General features: G+C 37.6%; 1 protein-coding gene across 1 annotated transcript; it reads left to right on the top strand.

Annotated features, from left to right (window-relative positions):
* Nucleotides 1-844: 844 nt before the first annotated feature.
* Nucleotides 845-15,571, top strand: si:ch211-112c15.8 (tumor necrosis factor receptor superfamily member 1A). The gene is made up of 10 exons (XM_059333578.1): nt 845-1,048; nt 4,164-4,248; nt 4,355-4,486; nt 5,381-5,515; nt 5,655-5,703; nt 7,171-7,334; nt 7,522-7,695; nt 9,071-9,108; nt 9,385-9,478; nt 13,779-15,571. The coding sequence occupies exons 1-10, from the start codon at nt 1,034-1,036 to the stop codon at nt 14,153-14,155; spliced, it is 1,263 nt and encodes a 420-aa protein (XP_059189561.1). The 5' UTR covers nt 845-1,033; the 3' UTR covers nt 14,156-15,571.
* The last annotated feature ends 690 nt before the right edge of the window (nt 15,572-16,261 follow it).

Genomic DNA, 16,261 nt, shown 5'->3' with positions numbered 1-16,261 from the left:
GCATTGTGGGAACTCACTCTGTGAACTTAACTCTGATAACACCATGAGAGAGGGGAACATGTAGACCAGTGGGGTCTGTCCTGATGTGATGTATAGGGCAGGAAGATAGGGCCACATTGGGTCTTGCTGAAGAATCACTGCTGGGAACTATAACAATTATAAATCAAGCGGTGTACGGGACTTTGTTGTACTGTAAAAGAGCCATTTGGAATTTCGGAACGGTGTATGGAACACAAATGTGCTAATAAAACTTGCTGAACAGAGTATTGAGTGCTTCGTGTTTGGCCAGCTCACCCATTAACTTAGTGCAGTTGTTAAAATTGCCACAACACTAATAAATTTGTTATGCACTGTATGTATTTCTTTAATTAATATTCATCCTTCTGATTGTGGGTTTAATTACACTTGATTGATCTGCACTCTGACTATAATATCATCCAAATTTGGTTCTTTAGTTTCACTTTTGTGAAGAGAAGGAAAATAGGGTTGCACTGAAGCCATTTATGTGCCTAATATATCCAGTGTGAACAGGTTTGGATATAAGGTGGGCACCTTATATCCTTGTATCCGTTCATGAATTTTGTCATGCACGTCACCACTTCTTCCACATTCATATGTAAATTGTGCAGAGGAATTATAGGAAACAATCAATTGACATTGCCACCAATCGTCACGTTATTGTGTGTGTGTGCGGGGCGGCGGGGGGGGGGGATACGTGATCTCACTGTGCTTCCTGTTTCTCTCACCACTTCTCTGTAGACTCCAATAAACGGACAGCTTTGACACACATGCACCCAAATTCACACACACACACACACACTCACAAGCACACAGGCTTCCTTCCACTTTATTTAGTTCAACTTACGAGGAAATGTACAGACGTGTTTGAGTCAGGATGTCTCATACTTCTGGTGAATTTATCCACGTTTCACCATGGGGATGACTCTTTTGTTATTATCTGCCTCTCAGATGAGTGAAACTAACACTCCTGTACAAATGGTTGTCTAACTTCTTCAGGGTTAACTCTACCAACATGGACTTTGTTTTGGTAAGTAATCCAAATCGTGTTGTATTTTGATCGTCTTCACAGTTGTTTTAGGGTTGATTTAGCCGCCATGAGTGGATTTTAGATCATCATCAATCATTGCTGCACTGTTGTCACAGTGTTGCTGTTAGTGAAAGTTACCAAACAAGCACAGGATTTTATGGTATTTGCTAGATAAGGTCACTTAAAGGGAAGGTTTCTATTATAAATCCTGATTTTCTTTCTAGAATTTGTCATTTTTATAATCTTGGGTCACTCTAAAATGGGGTTCTCTGTTCCTAAAGATTTTCAGTTTACTGTGCTGAAAGATAAACAGAAAATATTCACCTTTGAGAGACTCAATTGACAGATTTTGGCCATCATCAAAATAGTTGCTAGTTAGTGTTTTTCTGTCAAGCGACTAATCGTTTAGGCGACTAATCGTTTAGTCGACTGATCGTTTAGTCGACTGAACACTTATTCGACTGATCGTTTCAGCTCTGAGATTTACATGCTGTATTTAGGTGACCAAAATGATGAAGGATTTGTTCCACAATGATTTTAAGATATCCCTAAATGAAGCAAAACCCTTCTTGTGCTGGCAGATGTAACTTTGTAAAAATAATGTTCATGGAACAATAATCCTGCTATCTTGTTACACTGAGCAAAAAACATTTTATAAACAACACTGATGTCTTTGGGTGTGCAGCTTTGGATTTATTTTCACTGTAAATGGCTCTTCCTCAATGACCCTATTTTGGGTAATTCTCTGTTTCCCGCCTCCCTCATTGACTCTCCATTCCAACTGTGGGCAAGAAAAGAGAGGAAAGTAGTAAATTGTAGTAATTGCAGACAGTTTCTCAGTCCCTTTCCTCAGAAACCTACAGGTTATAGATTTATCGAGACAAAGAATGATTGGAAATTGACCCACTGCAAAATGTGTAGTATCTATTTTATGCAAAAACAATCTACGTATCTCCTTAACGTCAAGCTAAAGGCAAGTGATGCTTACAAAGATTGGATGTAGATTAAGCTAGACAAGTATTATGTAATAATTCTAAGCCTTATTTGAACCTGGTCTCACAGGAATCCGTGAAATAGCCACGGATTCGCTTAACTCAAAATCCGTGGAATAGCCACGGAATCACTCAAATTTCCGTGAAACTGACACATATTTCGCTACAATGCTAAAGTTAATGACAGTCATATCCCGTGGCTATTCCATGGATATTTTTTCCTATTGGTTTGTTCCAAGTCACGTGACTTTCAAGGTCCCGGCGGTCAGAACAAAAATCATGGCGGACAGTTCTCTCATTTTTAGTGAAAAAAACTCAATATTTTGACTTAGTTTCTGCATAAAAATTGATTTTGATCACATTTCTAGCGAGAAATATATGTTTTATTTTCTAAATATTCACTCAGTGAATGAACATAATCACTTTGTATGTTGGAATAGTCACGGGATATAACTGTCATTAACTTGCATTGTAGCGAAATCCGTGTCAGTTTCACGGAAATTTGAGTGATTCCGTGGCTATTCCACGGATTTTGAGTTAAGCAAATCCGTGGCTATTTCACGGCTTCCTGTGAGACCATGTTGCTTATTTCTAAAAGTCTAGAAAATAATTATTTAAAAATACACAGTTGATATGTTACTTTTCCACACCAGTTCCAGTTTCTCTTAACACCTTTTAACATTTGGAAATGTCAATTTAACAGCAGTACAGTGTTTACAATTTGAGCTGTGCAGAGATTTCTTGTTCGCTGAGAGGGAAGAGGTATCTTTCTCCAACCAAGAGCCAGGGCTGATGTGGTTTGGGGTGAACTGTCCCTTTAAAATCCCAACTAACCAAGCCAGAATTGCTGCCTTTATACACTGCTTATACTGCTAGCCCTCCTCATGTAGACAAAACTACAACCCCATTCATTATCCTTAACCGCTTATCCTGGAGCTGATCCTAGCTAACATTGGGCGAGAGGTGGGGTACACCCTGGACAAGTCGCCAGACTATCACAGGGTGATGCATGATCATTCACAAAATTTAGACTCACCAAATATACCTAAGCTGCATGTTTTTGGACTGTGGGAGGTACTGACACGGGGAGAACATGCAAATTTCACACACGGACGCAGGCTAGAGTCAAACATCCTCAAACACAGCCCACTACAACACCATGTCATCTTACACTGAAAAAGCTAAAGCAAACCACTCAAGGCTCAACTTGAAAGCTTGAAGGTGCAGATGGAGCTCTCTAGCCCAACATCAACAAACTTAGTGACAAGTTTTTAGGGAATGATCATGTTAAATGCCACACCGTAGTTAATAGAGAACATTCTTTACCCTCTGTCAAGCTGAGTGAGCACAGTGTTTGTAGTCAGGGCAAGGCAAGGCAAGGAAAGTTTATTTGTATAGCACCTTTCAACAACAGGGCAATTCAAAGTGCTTTACACAAAACATTAAAAGCATTAAAAGAGACATAAATAAAATTCAATTCAAATATACATTTTTAAGACTGAAAACGAGCTGATAAAACATTTAACCCTCCTGTTATGTTCGTTTTTTCAGGAAGGGCAATAGCCTGGAGCTTGTTTAATTATCCAAAAGTATCAGAAACAAAAAATTCCCACTAAACATTGTTTATATTTCATTAATAACTCCACTACTAACCATTTCAATCAATAATTAGTGCAATGGTGTTCCTTACCCCTCACAGATCATGGTTTAATGAGGATAACTCACTTTTTTCATTAGAAAAAATGCATGTTGAAACTTTTTTTTTAATGTACATTGGCAAGACCTGCATATAAAATACAAGGGTTTATATATATATATATATATATATATACTCCACTACAGCAAGTTACAGAAAGTTGCAGCAGACCTGCAGTTTTCTAGTTTTCTAGTGGGCAGAGCAATGCCATTGTTTTTTCCTTCATACTATAGTATCTGATGTTTGATAACCTGAAGACCTGCTTGATATCAAAGGTGCACAAACATTCAAAAAGAGAAAATGGCAGTGCAATACTCGATTGGTTGTATTGAACCATGTTTTGACTGCAGCTGTGATGTCTAACTGCGTGTTGATTTGTGAGCATCTTCTTCTCCCCACAGAGCTCAAACCTTGCCTTTCATTTCAGGTTTTCCCACTGATACTTGCCTTCCTTTCCACTGTAGTGACACAACAGAAGAGTAACTCATCATGCCATGTAAAGTGCCCAGCTGGTAAGTTGTTAACAAAGAGATGTGTGTTGGGTCTTGTGTTGTACAGTTAGAGTGGATTAATCACATTTAACTCACTTACTTTCTCCTTTTCTCCAATGTTTCCCAGGATATCGTATAGATAAAAAGAAGATTGGTGACTGTGCAGATGCAAAGCACAGATGTGAACGATGCGGTGAAGCGACATACACAGCTCAAGAAAACACTCGTACCGATTGTATTAGGTGTACCTCGTGTGGTAGTAAGTATCTTGTTCAAATATAATAAGGAATATGCTGTCAACTTGTAGGATATCTCGAAAGCTCTTAAAGTTAGCATTTGCTCAAAGAAAAAGTCAATGCTGTTCCTCAAACCCTTCAAGGGACCTGGACGTAAGGATTGATGATTGGATTTTGGAAGTCATAGGTCAAAGGTCAATGTCCCTGTACTGTCTGTCTCATTCTCGTAAACATAATATTTCAGGAATGCCTTGAGGGAATTTTATGACTCAATGATGAATTGATTAGATTAGGGAAGTCATAGGTCAAGATCAGTGTGACCTCATAGAATATGTTTTCCACCATGACTCAACAGTCACATCTGTTTTGCTTTATGCGGATCTAAAAATGCAGAATCAAGCTTTAATTTGCTCTAATTAGTGAAAGGCGGCCGTTCTGGTGGAACAATTTGCACTAAAGCCAAACTGTATACTACTCAATATATAATCTCAATGAATTACAATATCATGGAAAAGTCCATTTCCAGTAGTTCAAGTCAAATAGCCCCAACCAAGCATTGAGTGCACATAGATGGACATACTTTTCAGAGGCCGACATTTCCATATTAAACATACAAACATAAAATTGGTCTTTTGTAATATTAAAAAAAAAATTGAAGACACTGAATTTTAGGTCTTCATTAAATGTAAGCCATTATCATTATAATTAGAAGAAATCAAATAAATTAAGACATGAAATGTTTCATTCTGTGTGTAATGGATCTATATAAGGTGTTATTTCCACTTTTTAAATTGAATTGCTGATATAAATAAACTTTTCTGTGATATTATAATTTATTGAGATGCACCTATGTGTGATTAAGAAATGTTGTCAGTTGTTAAATGAATACTTTCTGAACTTTTTCAATCTGTTTTCAGATTATGAGGTGGAACTAAAGCCATGCACCTTCAATAGTAATGTGGTATGTGACTGTAAGATGAATCACTACAATAAAAGCTCAAGCTTCGACGGCCAATTGGATTGCCAGCCGTGCAGCTGTGAACGTTGTGGAGGTAAGTGAAATCAAAGGGAGTTAAAGCCCTACATTGGCATTTTCAGCCATATTTACTCATATCCTGGTTTATTAAATAACTTATAAACACTCTCAAATGTATAATTATTTTAATTCTCACTATCTCATTTCCCCCCCAGATCTTGATATATATCCCGACTACAATAGGAAGTGCCAGCCCTGCCAAAGGTAGGGGATCTTACAAGACAAGTGTCTAAACAGACATGATTAGATTTAACCCTTTGCCATTTACCACATATTATCCTGACTTCGTCTTTATCTTTTTCTATTCAGCGCTTTTCTATGTAATACATTCAGAAAAATCCTTTTAGGAGTTTATGACTTCTGTATTCTATGTAAACTCTCAGGTTTAATAGTAGATTCACTGTTTTTCATTTTACCTTTATTCCATTTCTGTTGAGGAGGCTCTTCTTTTATCTTAGTATGGCAGCAGATGGGTTTTAATTATGCAAATTGCAATCAGAGTATTATGTTTGTTTGTGTATCACCTTCTCTGTGATGTTTACGTGACCAAGCTGGTCAGACAAAAAACTTCTCTGAGGTTAAAACTAAAACAGTTTTGTTAATCAGTTGTTTCAGTAGTTTAATCAAGCAAAAAATGGCATCTTCTCAAATGTTCTAATTTGCTTCATGTTAATATTAAACTTGGGTTTTTGACTGTTGATCGGACAAAATAAGACATTTGAGGACATTTTTAAAGACAACAACAACACAAAAACTTTTTATCTTTTAACTGCATTTTTGTCGTGGTTAAATTAAGCATGGCTCGACTTCAGAGTGGAGAAAACTTCTGCGCTTCTGTTGCAGATATACCGATTTCTTTTACATCTCTTTGAAACACTCAGTTCCTGTGGTTTTACTGAGGCCCTGCACTACCTGTGCTGAACAATGTGGCTGCAGATGTAAAACGTCTAAACATAAAGGTGGTTTTGTTAAGACTCTTAGGGCAGCCTGACTAATAAAGGATTGTGTCCGTGCACGCTAGATTGCTGTTTAAAAAACTACAGGTCAGCAGAAACAAAGTTGAGGAAATTTAATGCTAAAAAGACTACAACTGACTAACTTTTGAAGATATTCACTCCATCAGCCTAAAAAGTTTCTGTTCAATAAAACTTTGAGGAAAACCTACTTTCTCCTGGATTACCTTTGTTTATGATGTATCGCAAATGTTAGAAATCAAACTCTGCACAGGAGTCTCACCCAGGAGACTGCTGTCTGTGTCATGTATGAAACCAGTAGTCATTGTTCACTTACTTTAGCATAATGTAACTTAGGCAAGCAAGGCAAGTTTATTTGCACAGCCAGAAAGTCTTCAGTCTTGATTTAAAAGAGTTGAGAGTTGCAGCAGATCTGGAGTTTTCTGGGAGTTTGTTCCAGATATGTGGAGCATAAAAACTGAACTTAGGGAACAAATGTAGAAAAACATGATATTTTCCTAAACCTAACCAAGAAGCTTTGTTTCAATTCATGTTAACCATGTTTTTAAAACTGCTACCATAATTCAGGAGAAAAAAAACCCTTTGTCTCAAAATGTTATTGAGAATAAATAAATAATAAAATAAAACACCGAAAAAACTATCCTTCATATATGGATGAATGTGTTGCCAGAATATACTATTGTCTATATTTTTTCAGGTGTTTGGAATTCCCAAAGTGCAAGAAGAAATGTTTAAAAACATATCCAACAAATCTCCCTACGGCTGCAACCACATCTCCATCTCCATCTCCATCTACAGCTACACAATCCACTGTTTCAAACAACACATCGGATCCTGTTGTGGTTCCGCTTCTACCTCAATGTCAGTGCTATATTTGTGCTGTACTATAGCAAGTGAAATGACAGAATAACTTATTCATTGATTTCCCTTTTAATGCACCATGGTTGGTCAGTATTGATGATTTGCTCAAGTTATCCTGACAGAATTACTATGTGTTTGAATTGATAGGCGGTGTAATGATGTCAGTGTTTCTTTGTGTCCACTTCAGGGAACACAGTTCCCTGGATGTTCCTCGTGGTGTTTATTTGGTGTCTGGTGGCATTTGTGTGCCTTTTGCCACTGCTGATCTGCAGCAGGAACTGGTTCAGAGACCCAGTCAGTTGTCCCTGCTGGACTGAGAACAAAGATCTGGAGCCGCCTATGGAACTCACGATTTTCAATGGTAAGAACACTTTTCAGCTCTTTATACTTAAATACTTTCATTTTATGCAACTCTTGCCTACACTTCAAGATATTCCAGAGACACATTATTCACAAGTATTCACCCCCCTTTGATGTTGGATCACTGCACTCAGGTGATGTCCATTTCACTAACTGACACTGCTGCATCAACTAGCTGGAACTTTGTTGAATTAGGTCAGTTACTTTAAAGGGGGTGAATATTTATGCAATCATTTAGTTTACCTTATATATTTTTAATTAATTATCATTATATTGTAAAAATCTGTACTCACTTTGTTATTAAAGAGGGTTTTTTTGAAAGTTATTTTCAAAAAACCAAATTATATTGACCATGATTTCATGTGTCAAAGCAACAAAAGGGTGAAACATCCATGGGGGGCGAATACTTTTTATTAGCAGTGTATTGTTCAGTTTTTACTCTGCTGCATTTATTTTACAAGTGTAACTTATTTTAGACTGTTATGATGATTTATTGATATTTAATATACAAAAAGCATGAGCAGCTTCTACAGATGGCAGTGATATATAATAAATGACCTAAAAATATATAAAATAGTCTAAATTAAATAAAACAATATACTATAAAAGCATACTTTTACTTTTGATACTTTAGGTACATTGTGCTGTTAATGGCCTGCTTCTGTACTTAAGAATTTAGGACATATATAAAGTACACTAAACAGAATACGATAAGTAATAATAAAACATAATTATGAATATTATATCCCATATTTACCAATAAATCCTACACACTTGTCCTTTGATTATCATTCTGAATGTAGGGCTTTTACTTAGTTGAGTGTCTTTACATTGTGGTATTTTTACTTTTTCTACTTTACTTTTGAATTTTTTAACCACTTTATACAGTTATACAAGTAGCAACGTTCTGGTGGTTTGTAGTTAAAACTGGAGAGAGTCACACACAGTGAAATAATACATCAAATACATACATTTTTTAGAATATTTTCCCCACTTTACCTTGCTACCGTTCTGAAAGCCACCATAAATATTTTTACGTTGCAGAACACGGGAGTTGCTGCCTCGATAGGTTAGTTCGTTATTGTGTGATTCAGTATTTTAATCAACACAAATAACATAAACAAGCTCATCGATCCAGGCAGCGGTAGACCAGCAACTCCAGTGTTCTGTAATTTAAAATTGCTGTTTTTAATCACAATAATCTGGTGTTAGACAGTCACTGCTATGGATATGTTTCACTAAACAAAAAGTGGCTTTTTCTCAGAAAAGTTAATTTTTTTCTCAGAAAAGTTTCTTTTTTTCCTGTAAATGTGCTTTCTCGATTGATTGCATTCAAGCAGGAAGCCTACTGATAATATCTGTTTCCCTCCAAACAGAACAAAGCAGTCATCAAGGCGGCAGCCCCGAAACGCAGGTTTGTGCTCTGCTTCATGCATTTTGTGTACTTTTGAGATTGAGGTCTAGATTGTAACAGTAGTGTAGGTGGACAGTCAGAGGTCCTTATGAAAGTGAAGTGAAATGTATTTACTACATTTCTACATTTGACTACACAATTGTAGTCAAAACTCCAGCTGAGGTACATATTTATTATTATTGTTTTAAAAATGCTAAGAAAGTACACTCATCACAACATGTACGTGAGGTGCTTACAAGGATTTGTACTTTCTCCTTTCTTGTTTGTCTTTCCAAGACAATTAACATATCAGAGGTATCTCCCATGATGACTGTCAGCCAGACACCAGAACATCCAGCCCCTATCAACCCTGCAGACGATGAACACAAAGGTGATATTCAATATGTGGTACCTGGCAAAATAATGTTTTTTTCAGATCTTCCGCAAGTGAAACAGGTCTTTTTTCAACAGCCCCCCCCCCCTTTTTGCTCTCAACTACTGTTTTAATTATAACAATTAATGATGGGGTTTTTGACCACACCACAACACTGACACTGCTCTTGTTAAGATATTTAATTACTAAACACAGACAGCTGAAAAATGGTCAGGAACTACTTTGTGCCGATTGGTAATTACACATCTGAGCATACAATATTGACACAGTGTTCCCCAAGGCTCCATTCTTGGGCCCCTGACCATAATCATGCAGACGACACATATATTTATAAAACAGTATCACCAGGTGATTTTGCTTTTATATAAGTACTGAATAAGTGCATTCAAAAACACCAGTGATTGTATGCATCAAGATTTCCTCCAGTTAAATGAAGATAAAACTGAATTAATTAGCTTTGGTCCCAAAGAACAGCAGTTACAAATCCGTGCTCAGCTTTAGTCGCTGACATTTAAGACTACAAACCATGCTAGAAATCTTGGTTTTAACATCCATTTAAGAAAAGTTACTAAATTAGCCAAATATCACCTTGAGAAGAACAGTTAAAGCACTTATATCTGTGCAGGGTTTAGAAAAAACATGTCCATGCCATTCTCTTGTTGTTGAAAGGTTATATGCAAATCAACCTGATTTGACTTGTAGTATATAACAAACTTGAATTAGGTGAAATATGGGATGTTAAAATTAAGGGCTAAAAATGTATTGGATAGCTATCGAAATTAATTTGATCTTGTAACAATGTGGCAGTGCATGGATGTGCACTATTTTATTTGACCTTTCCCTTTTCTTATAGAAGATTAGAGACCATCTTATTTTATATTCACTGCTGCTACTGCTACTCAAAATAAATTTCAATAGAGTCAGAAGAAGTATGTTTTAACGGCAGCTTGTTCTGAATGAAGTTGTAATAAAATCATCACTGTCTGCACAGAGCTGTTTCAGTACTGTGAAGACTCATATCATCAAAGACACACTTTGCTTCAAAGAAACTACTTTCTCCACAACTGAACAGAAACAATTGTGAAACTTGTCAGACGTAGAGTCAAGTCAAGAGTTCTTCTGGGGTGTTTATGAAACATCATATTGAAAAGAGTTTAGGAGGAAGTTAAAGATGACTTTAATCTAAAATCTCAGAAAAGCCTGTTTACAGAAGATTAAATGTATTGATAAAGGGTCATCTAAATGTCAACGTGTGTTGATTAGATGATATTTAAATTATAGATAATCTTTCAATCGCAACATACTGCCATCTACAGTCTACCATATAATAATGCATTCCAGAAAGAAGACTGTCTCCAAGAAGGTGTATTGGGCACCCTTTAAAAACTATTGGATATTGTTATAAGTAAAATTTTATTTGATCTCTCACCTCAAGATATCTGAATAAAATCTAAGTGTACCCATAGGTCTCCTCTTCATAGACATACATCACATGCATTTTTTTCTCATGCAATACAAATGTGTCATTTTCGCCTATTGTTTTTGAAGATTTCTGCATACTGAGGTCCCTAAATAGTCACTCAATGAGCATATTCAATTGTGTTCATGTGTGATGATGCATTTTTTGACACTTGACCTCACTGTATGAAATGACCTGTTTTGGCCTTTTAGGATAAACACAGCCTCATGAAACTTTATAACCACAAACTAGAGGTAAATTGACAATAAGGGGATTTCCCAGCAGTTTAAAGAACAGATGTGCTCACCATCCAATTGCTGAAAAATATCCAAAATATGAAAATTATGATTTTTCTGTGGTGTTCCTCAAGGTCTTGGTGTCTTCATGTGGTATTTTGGAGGAATCTTTGACCATTTTTATTCATTATAGAGTGGTCAAAAAAAGTTTAATTTTGCACGAAATCTAAGGCATATAGAGTTAACCTGCTATCTCCCCCTAAAATCCTCTGCCAACCCCACAAAAAGTCTCTTGCAATGTGCAGATTTTTTGTTACGGTATTGCACATCACGAGTAACCTCATACAAAAAGTCCAAGTTGAGAGGAAAGAATTTATAATGGGTTTTTTCAGCTTGATACTTTAGCTACCAAGACAAATCATCATGCAACTCCTGCTAAACAAGTTGTGATGTCAAATAAAAAACTGTCATGGAGACGATTGTGATTAATGATGTGATGTGTTCAACTGCAGCGTTCTCGCACTTGGAACAGCAGCTTTTCATCTCTGCTCTCTGCTCGCCCCACGCTTTTTATCATTGATCAGTCGTGTGGCGTACATTGTGGAGGTGGAAACTGGGAAACAGGACGCTCTCACTTTTCTGTGTCAGTAAGCAGTTCAACGTGAGGGGAAATGGCAAATCAGATAGTGAGTGCATGTCACTTCACTGCATTATTTGCATCCTTATCATGTTTTAACTCCTTTTAAATCATCTTCCACAAATGTTCAGATGTTATCTTTTACCCATATGGAGTCTATGGTGTGATTTTCCACTGTGGTTTTAACCTTTCATTTGCCCACTTTCAGAATATATAAACTTGATTAGTTTCCTTTATTTAAATCAAATTCCAATAGATTCATTCTTCACTCTTAAAAATACCATTTTAGTCAATGTTTACTAATTGTCTGAAATAGAACAGCATGTTCTGTCATTAATGATGTCATCTTGTTGTGTCTGGCATTTGTGGTTTGGCCGAAAAACCCCTTTTGTTTGTAGTGCTGTCTGCATTGTGGTGAGAATAGTGTTCTCTGTCCGTTTTCAAAAATTGGTCATGATGGTTATCTGCTTTGCTTTAGTTGTAAGTCGGGGGAAATTTTATTTGATGAATACACGCATCATAACACACACCTGCAACCAAGTTACCTAATACTAAGGTCTGATGACCACACTGTGTTGTTCTGTATCAGTGGGCTGAGGGACCTGCCATTGATGTCTTACAGTAGGTTGTTTTTTCCACCACCCATGTGTTTCCATGTTGTTTTTCAGTTTAAAATAAAATACTCACAAAAACGATTGTAGGATCCAGCTGTGTACATTCTATATTTCCTCAATACCAAATTATCTGTTTGTCCATTTCTCAGTACTTTCTAAATTCCCTACCCAGTCTTTAGCACTCAGATCCAAGCCCTTTGGTTCCTATAAGAAGTAAATCTGAAAAAAATGGTCACTAATATAGTTTGATTTACTTTATTAAAGAAATACTTCAGCCTTAAAATAACCAAGAATCAAAAAAACAGAATAAATCATTTGAATCAAAGTAAATGGAGGCTGTGTTTTGCAGCAAAACAAAACAAAAAGTAAAATCTTAGTATTTAAAACACTTCCATGGTGTCTTGTGCGAGTATAAACAAAGCTTGTTCAGACGTGTGAGACTGTTAATATGGAACTGTTTTAAATGGTAAGATTATCGTGAAAAGGCCTGCGATTGAGAAGTACTGAGCATACAACTGGATAAATGATAGTTGTGTAAGAGTTTGTACACAGATGCTTCGATATGGGTTTGGATTCTTGAAATGCAGCCACCTTTGCTGCTGTTCATCTAGGATTTACTCCATTTTTGGGTTCTTCGTTCACACTGTAGGCTTGATAAAAAATTTCCAAAATAGCAGCACACTGTAGTTTTAAGCAAACATTTCTCAAACAGGAGGAACTACTACTAACTAGTGAGGAACTAGGGGCGGCTGTGGCTCAGTTGGTAGAGTGGGTTGCCCACTGATCGGAGGGTTGGTGGTTCGATGCTGCGTTCATCGGGTGTGAATGAATTCCCAATGGTGGCAGGTGGGACCGTTTAGGGTAGCCTCTGCCACCAGTATGAATGTGTGTGTGAACGGGTGAATGAGCGCACTCTGTAGTGTAAAGCGCTTTAAGTGGTCACAAATCGACTAGAAAAGCTATATATAGGTGCAGGTCGATTTACCATAATGGCTCTTTCATGTGTTTTTCAATAGTATAGCTTTAGGACACAGAGGAATAAGCTTTGGCAATAGTTGTTTTTCGAATCAGTGCATTGTTGGTTTTGTCTTTTCCATGGGATTTGTTGAAAATAGGAAAAAAAAATACAATATTGTCAGGCTTGTCTTTTAAGAACACCTGCACCTTTTCATCATGAATGTAATCAGTGCAGGGCTGATCTCCTGACACAGTCAGTTCAAATGCCTCTGCACATTTTCTGTATCTTAATGACCTTTAAAGACAGCACACTCTTGCAGCTGACCTTTTTCCACATCTGAGTTTTTCGTTTTTTTCACATCCTGATCACAGCCTGTGATTTTTTTCCTTCCAGCCTCCAGACAAGACGAGCACTGGCCGGCCATCATCCTCTACGCGATTATAAAGGAGGTGCCCTTGCGTAGGTGGAAGGAGTTCTTGCGTCTGCTCTCTGTGGCTGATCAGCAGCTGGAACGAGTGGAGCTGGAGGCCGGTTTGGGTCTGGGCTCCATGGAGAGGCAGTACCAGATGCTGAGGCTGTGGAGCCAGCGCTCCACTGCGAGCCTGGATGACGTCTTCTCGGCCTTGCACTATATGGATTTATCTGGCTGTGCCCAGCTGCTGCAAGAAAGCCTGGAGAGGCTGCAGGGGAGGCCTGAACTGACGCAAGGTACTACAGCCTGCAGCGGTATCACAGACCATGGATATAATGGAACCATGCAGGACACCTGATGCTGCACCTGTGGACACAAGTACCATACTATTTATGAGAGACATATAAGTGCTTCAACTGTGGAAGCTGTTCTAACAGAGGAAATCACTGACTGTACTACATAACATGTACAACCACAGAAAAACTGTGATAACATCACAACTGACATTACAACTAAGTAATGCAGATGCATATTACAGTCTAGCTTGGAGTTAAATCGCACTGGTTAAATGGAGCACTGTGGATATCCTGATAGGCCCAACTACAGTTGGGGTGTTTCCTCTTTTCCTACTTCTTTCAATGGTTAAATGTCATCAAATGCACTCTAGATAAGTGTATATATTTCTGGAGTCTTTATTGGGTTGACCTTTATTTTACCTCCAAATTGAGACTTGCAGAATGTACTGTGTGTATAGACAATAATGGGTTTGTTGCAGTGCTGGTTCTGGTGGGTTCCTCCAGTCTTTGTGGCAACACCAGCAGCAGTAGCATTTCTCAGAAGGACATCGTTGACACTCAGGCAGAAGTCTTGTAATCTGGGTGTAGTGTAAAAAAGAAAATTCAGGGAAATCCCCCTTCCATGAGCTATACTGTTAAAATGCCCTTTAGCGCACACCACATAACCGCAAGCTTCTTGCGTGCCACTTCATCAAGGCCAACAGTTGAGGGCTGTGGTTTTACAGCAGAATGCTGACATGTAAATGTGTGTAACTCTATGATTGTATGTGTAAGCAGGGAACGCTAAAAAGGAAGAAAGACGTCCCTGTTTGAATTCCAAAGAAGATGGCTTGAGAAATCTGCTTATTTTTAGCATTTGACCAGTCAAAATTAATACTCTTCTTCAGTTTGAGTGTTCTAACTGTGTGAACATTTCATTGAACATCCATGATGTTTAAGTCTGGTATCTCCTTCATCTCCGTTGAGCATGAAAGTCTGATGTAACAACTCTTGTTGTGTTCCCTCGTCGTAAGGGAAGGAAAGTGAAATCCCCACAGGACGTCAGATATTCAGTTTTCTGCAAATAAAATGGTGTCAAGCTGCAGGAGGCTGGGTTTTTTGCTCACCACATTTATTCCATCCAAAATGAGTGTTTCCTGTTGTGGGGTTTGCCTCTCACTTTGAGAGTTTGTTGTGTCAATTCAGTGACTGACAGTAAAGGACCTGGACTTTCCAGTAAATGGAGTTTATTATTGATTTTAGAAATTGTAATCTAGGTGCGCAGTTTGTGACATTAGATGTGTGTGTATTTTTTCATTTTTATTTTTCATTTTGTTACATATTTTAATACAAAGCTCAATGAGTTTACTATGCTGAACCTGTCAGGTTAGGAATTTTATCCTCACTGGAGTCAGCTGTGTGATATAAATGTATGGTGGTAACATGGTACTGTATGAACCTTAGTCAAAGTGTCATCATTCGGTATGCCATAATAAAATTATTGGCCACAAGGTGGGAGTATTGGATGAGTGTGTAAACGGCAGCAGCTGGTGTGCAGTTTGGAGCTCAGGACCCATACAAAGAAAACGTAGGCAGGGTGCTTGGGGAGCTTTTATTCTTGGGGTGGATTAGACCAATCTCATGAATTGCAAATTCTACTTCGGCACAAAGAACAGCTGTCCTACATTGTCCACATTCACTGGGTAGAAAAAGCATTGATTCCATAAAGGGATATCGTTCATAGACATACAACTACAGAATCTTACTGCAGAATTATTTGTATTAGTACAGACACATATTGATATGCTGGTATGTAGCTATAACTTCTGGTGAGGGGTAATTTTACAACTGTACTTAAATGCAGCATTTTGGTGGACAACTTCAAAGTCTTTTCCATGCAGACATTTGATAGGGAAATCCAAAAATGAATTCTGATCATATGTGGCGTCAAATCTAGTAATGTGGGCCACCGCATTAAGCTACAAGAGGAAAGTAAATGTCAACTTTCCAGCATTGGCCATGATAATCCAGAGGTAAGACACCTTGGTGAGGTTAGTTTGATGTTGGATATTCGACAAATATTCGGATATTCATTTTGGGTTCATCAGCAGTTCCTGCTCTGCTTTCACTCAGTCTTGGCAAAAAACAATATGACACCCATTTGCCCCTAAATGCTTGGTTTTTACCTA

This window comes from Centropristis striata, chromosome 5, assembly GCF_030273125.1.
Source record: "Centropristis striata isolate RG_2023a ecotype Rhode Island chromosome 5, C.striata_1.0, whole genome shotgun sequence".
NCBI lineage: Eukaryota > Metazoa > Chordata > Actinopteri > Perciformes > Serranidae > Centropristis > Centropristis striata.
This window is presented reverse-complemented; position numbering and strand designations above follow the sequence as displayed.

Excerpts from the sequence above, each read along its gene's own strand:
- si:ch211-112c15.8 (XM_059333578.1), top strand. Across the intron at positions 5,516-5,654 it reads CAGCTGTGAACGTTGTGGAG|ATCTTGATATATATCCCGAC; the intron begins GTAAGTGAAATC and ends TTTCCCCCCCAG. Across the intron at positions 9,109-9,384 it reads GCGGCAGCCCCGAAACGCAG|ACAATTAACATATCAGAGGT; the intron begins GTTTGTGCTCTG and ends TGTCTTTCCAAG.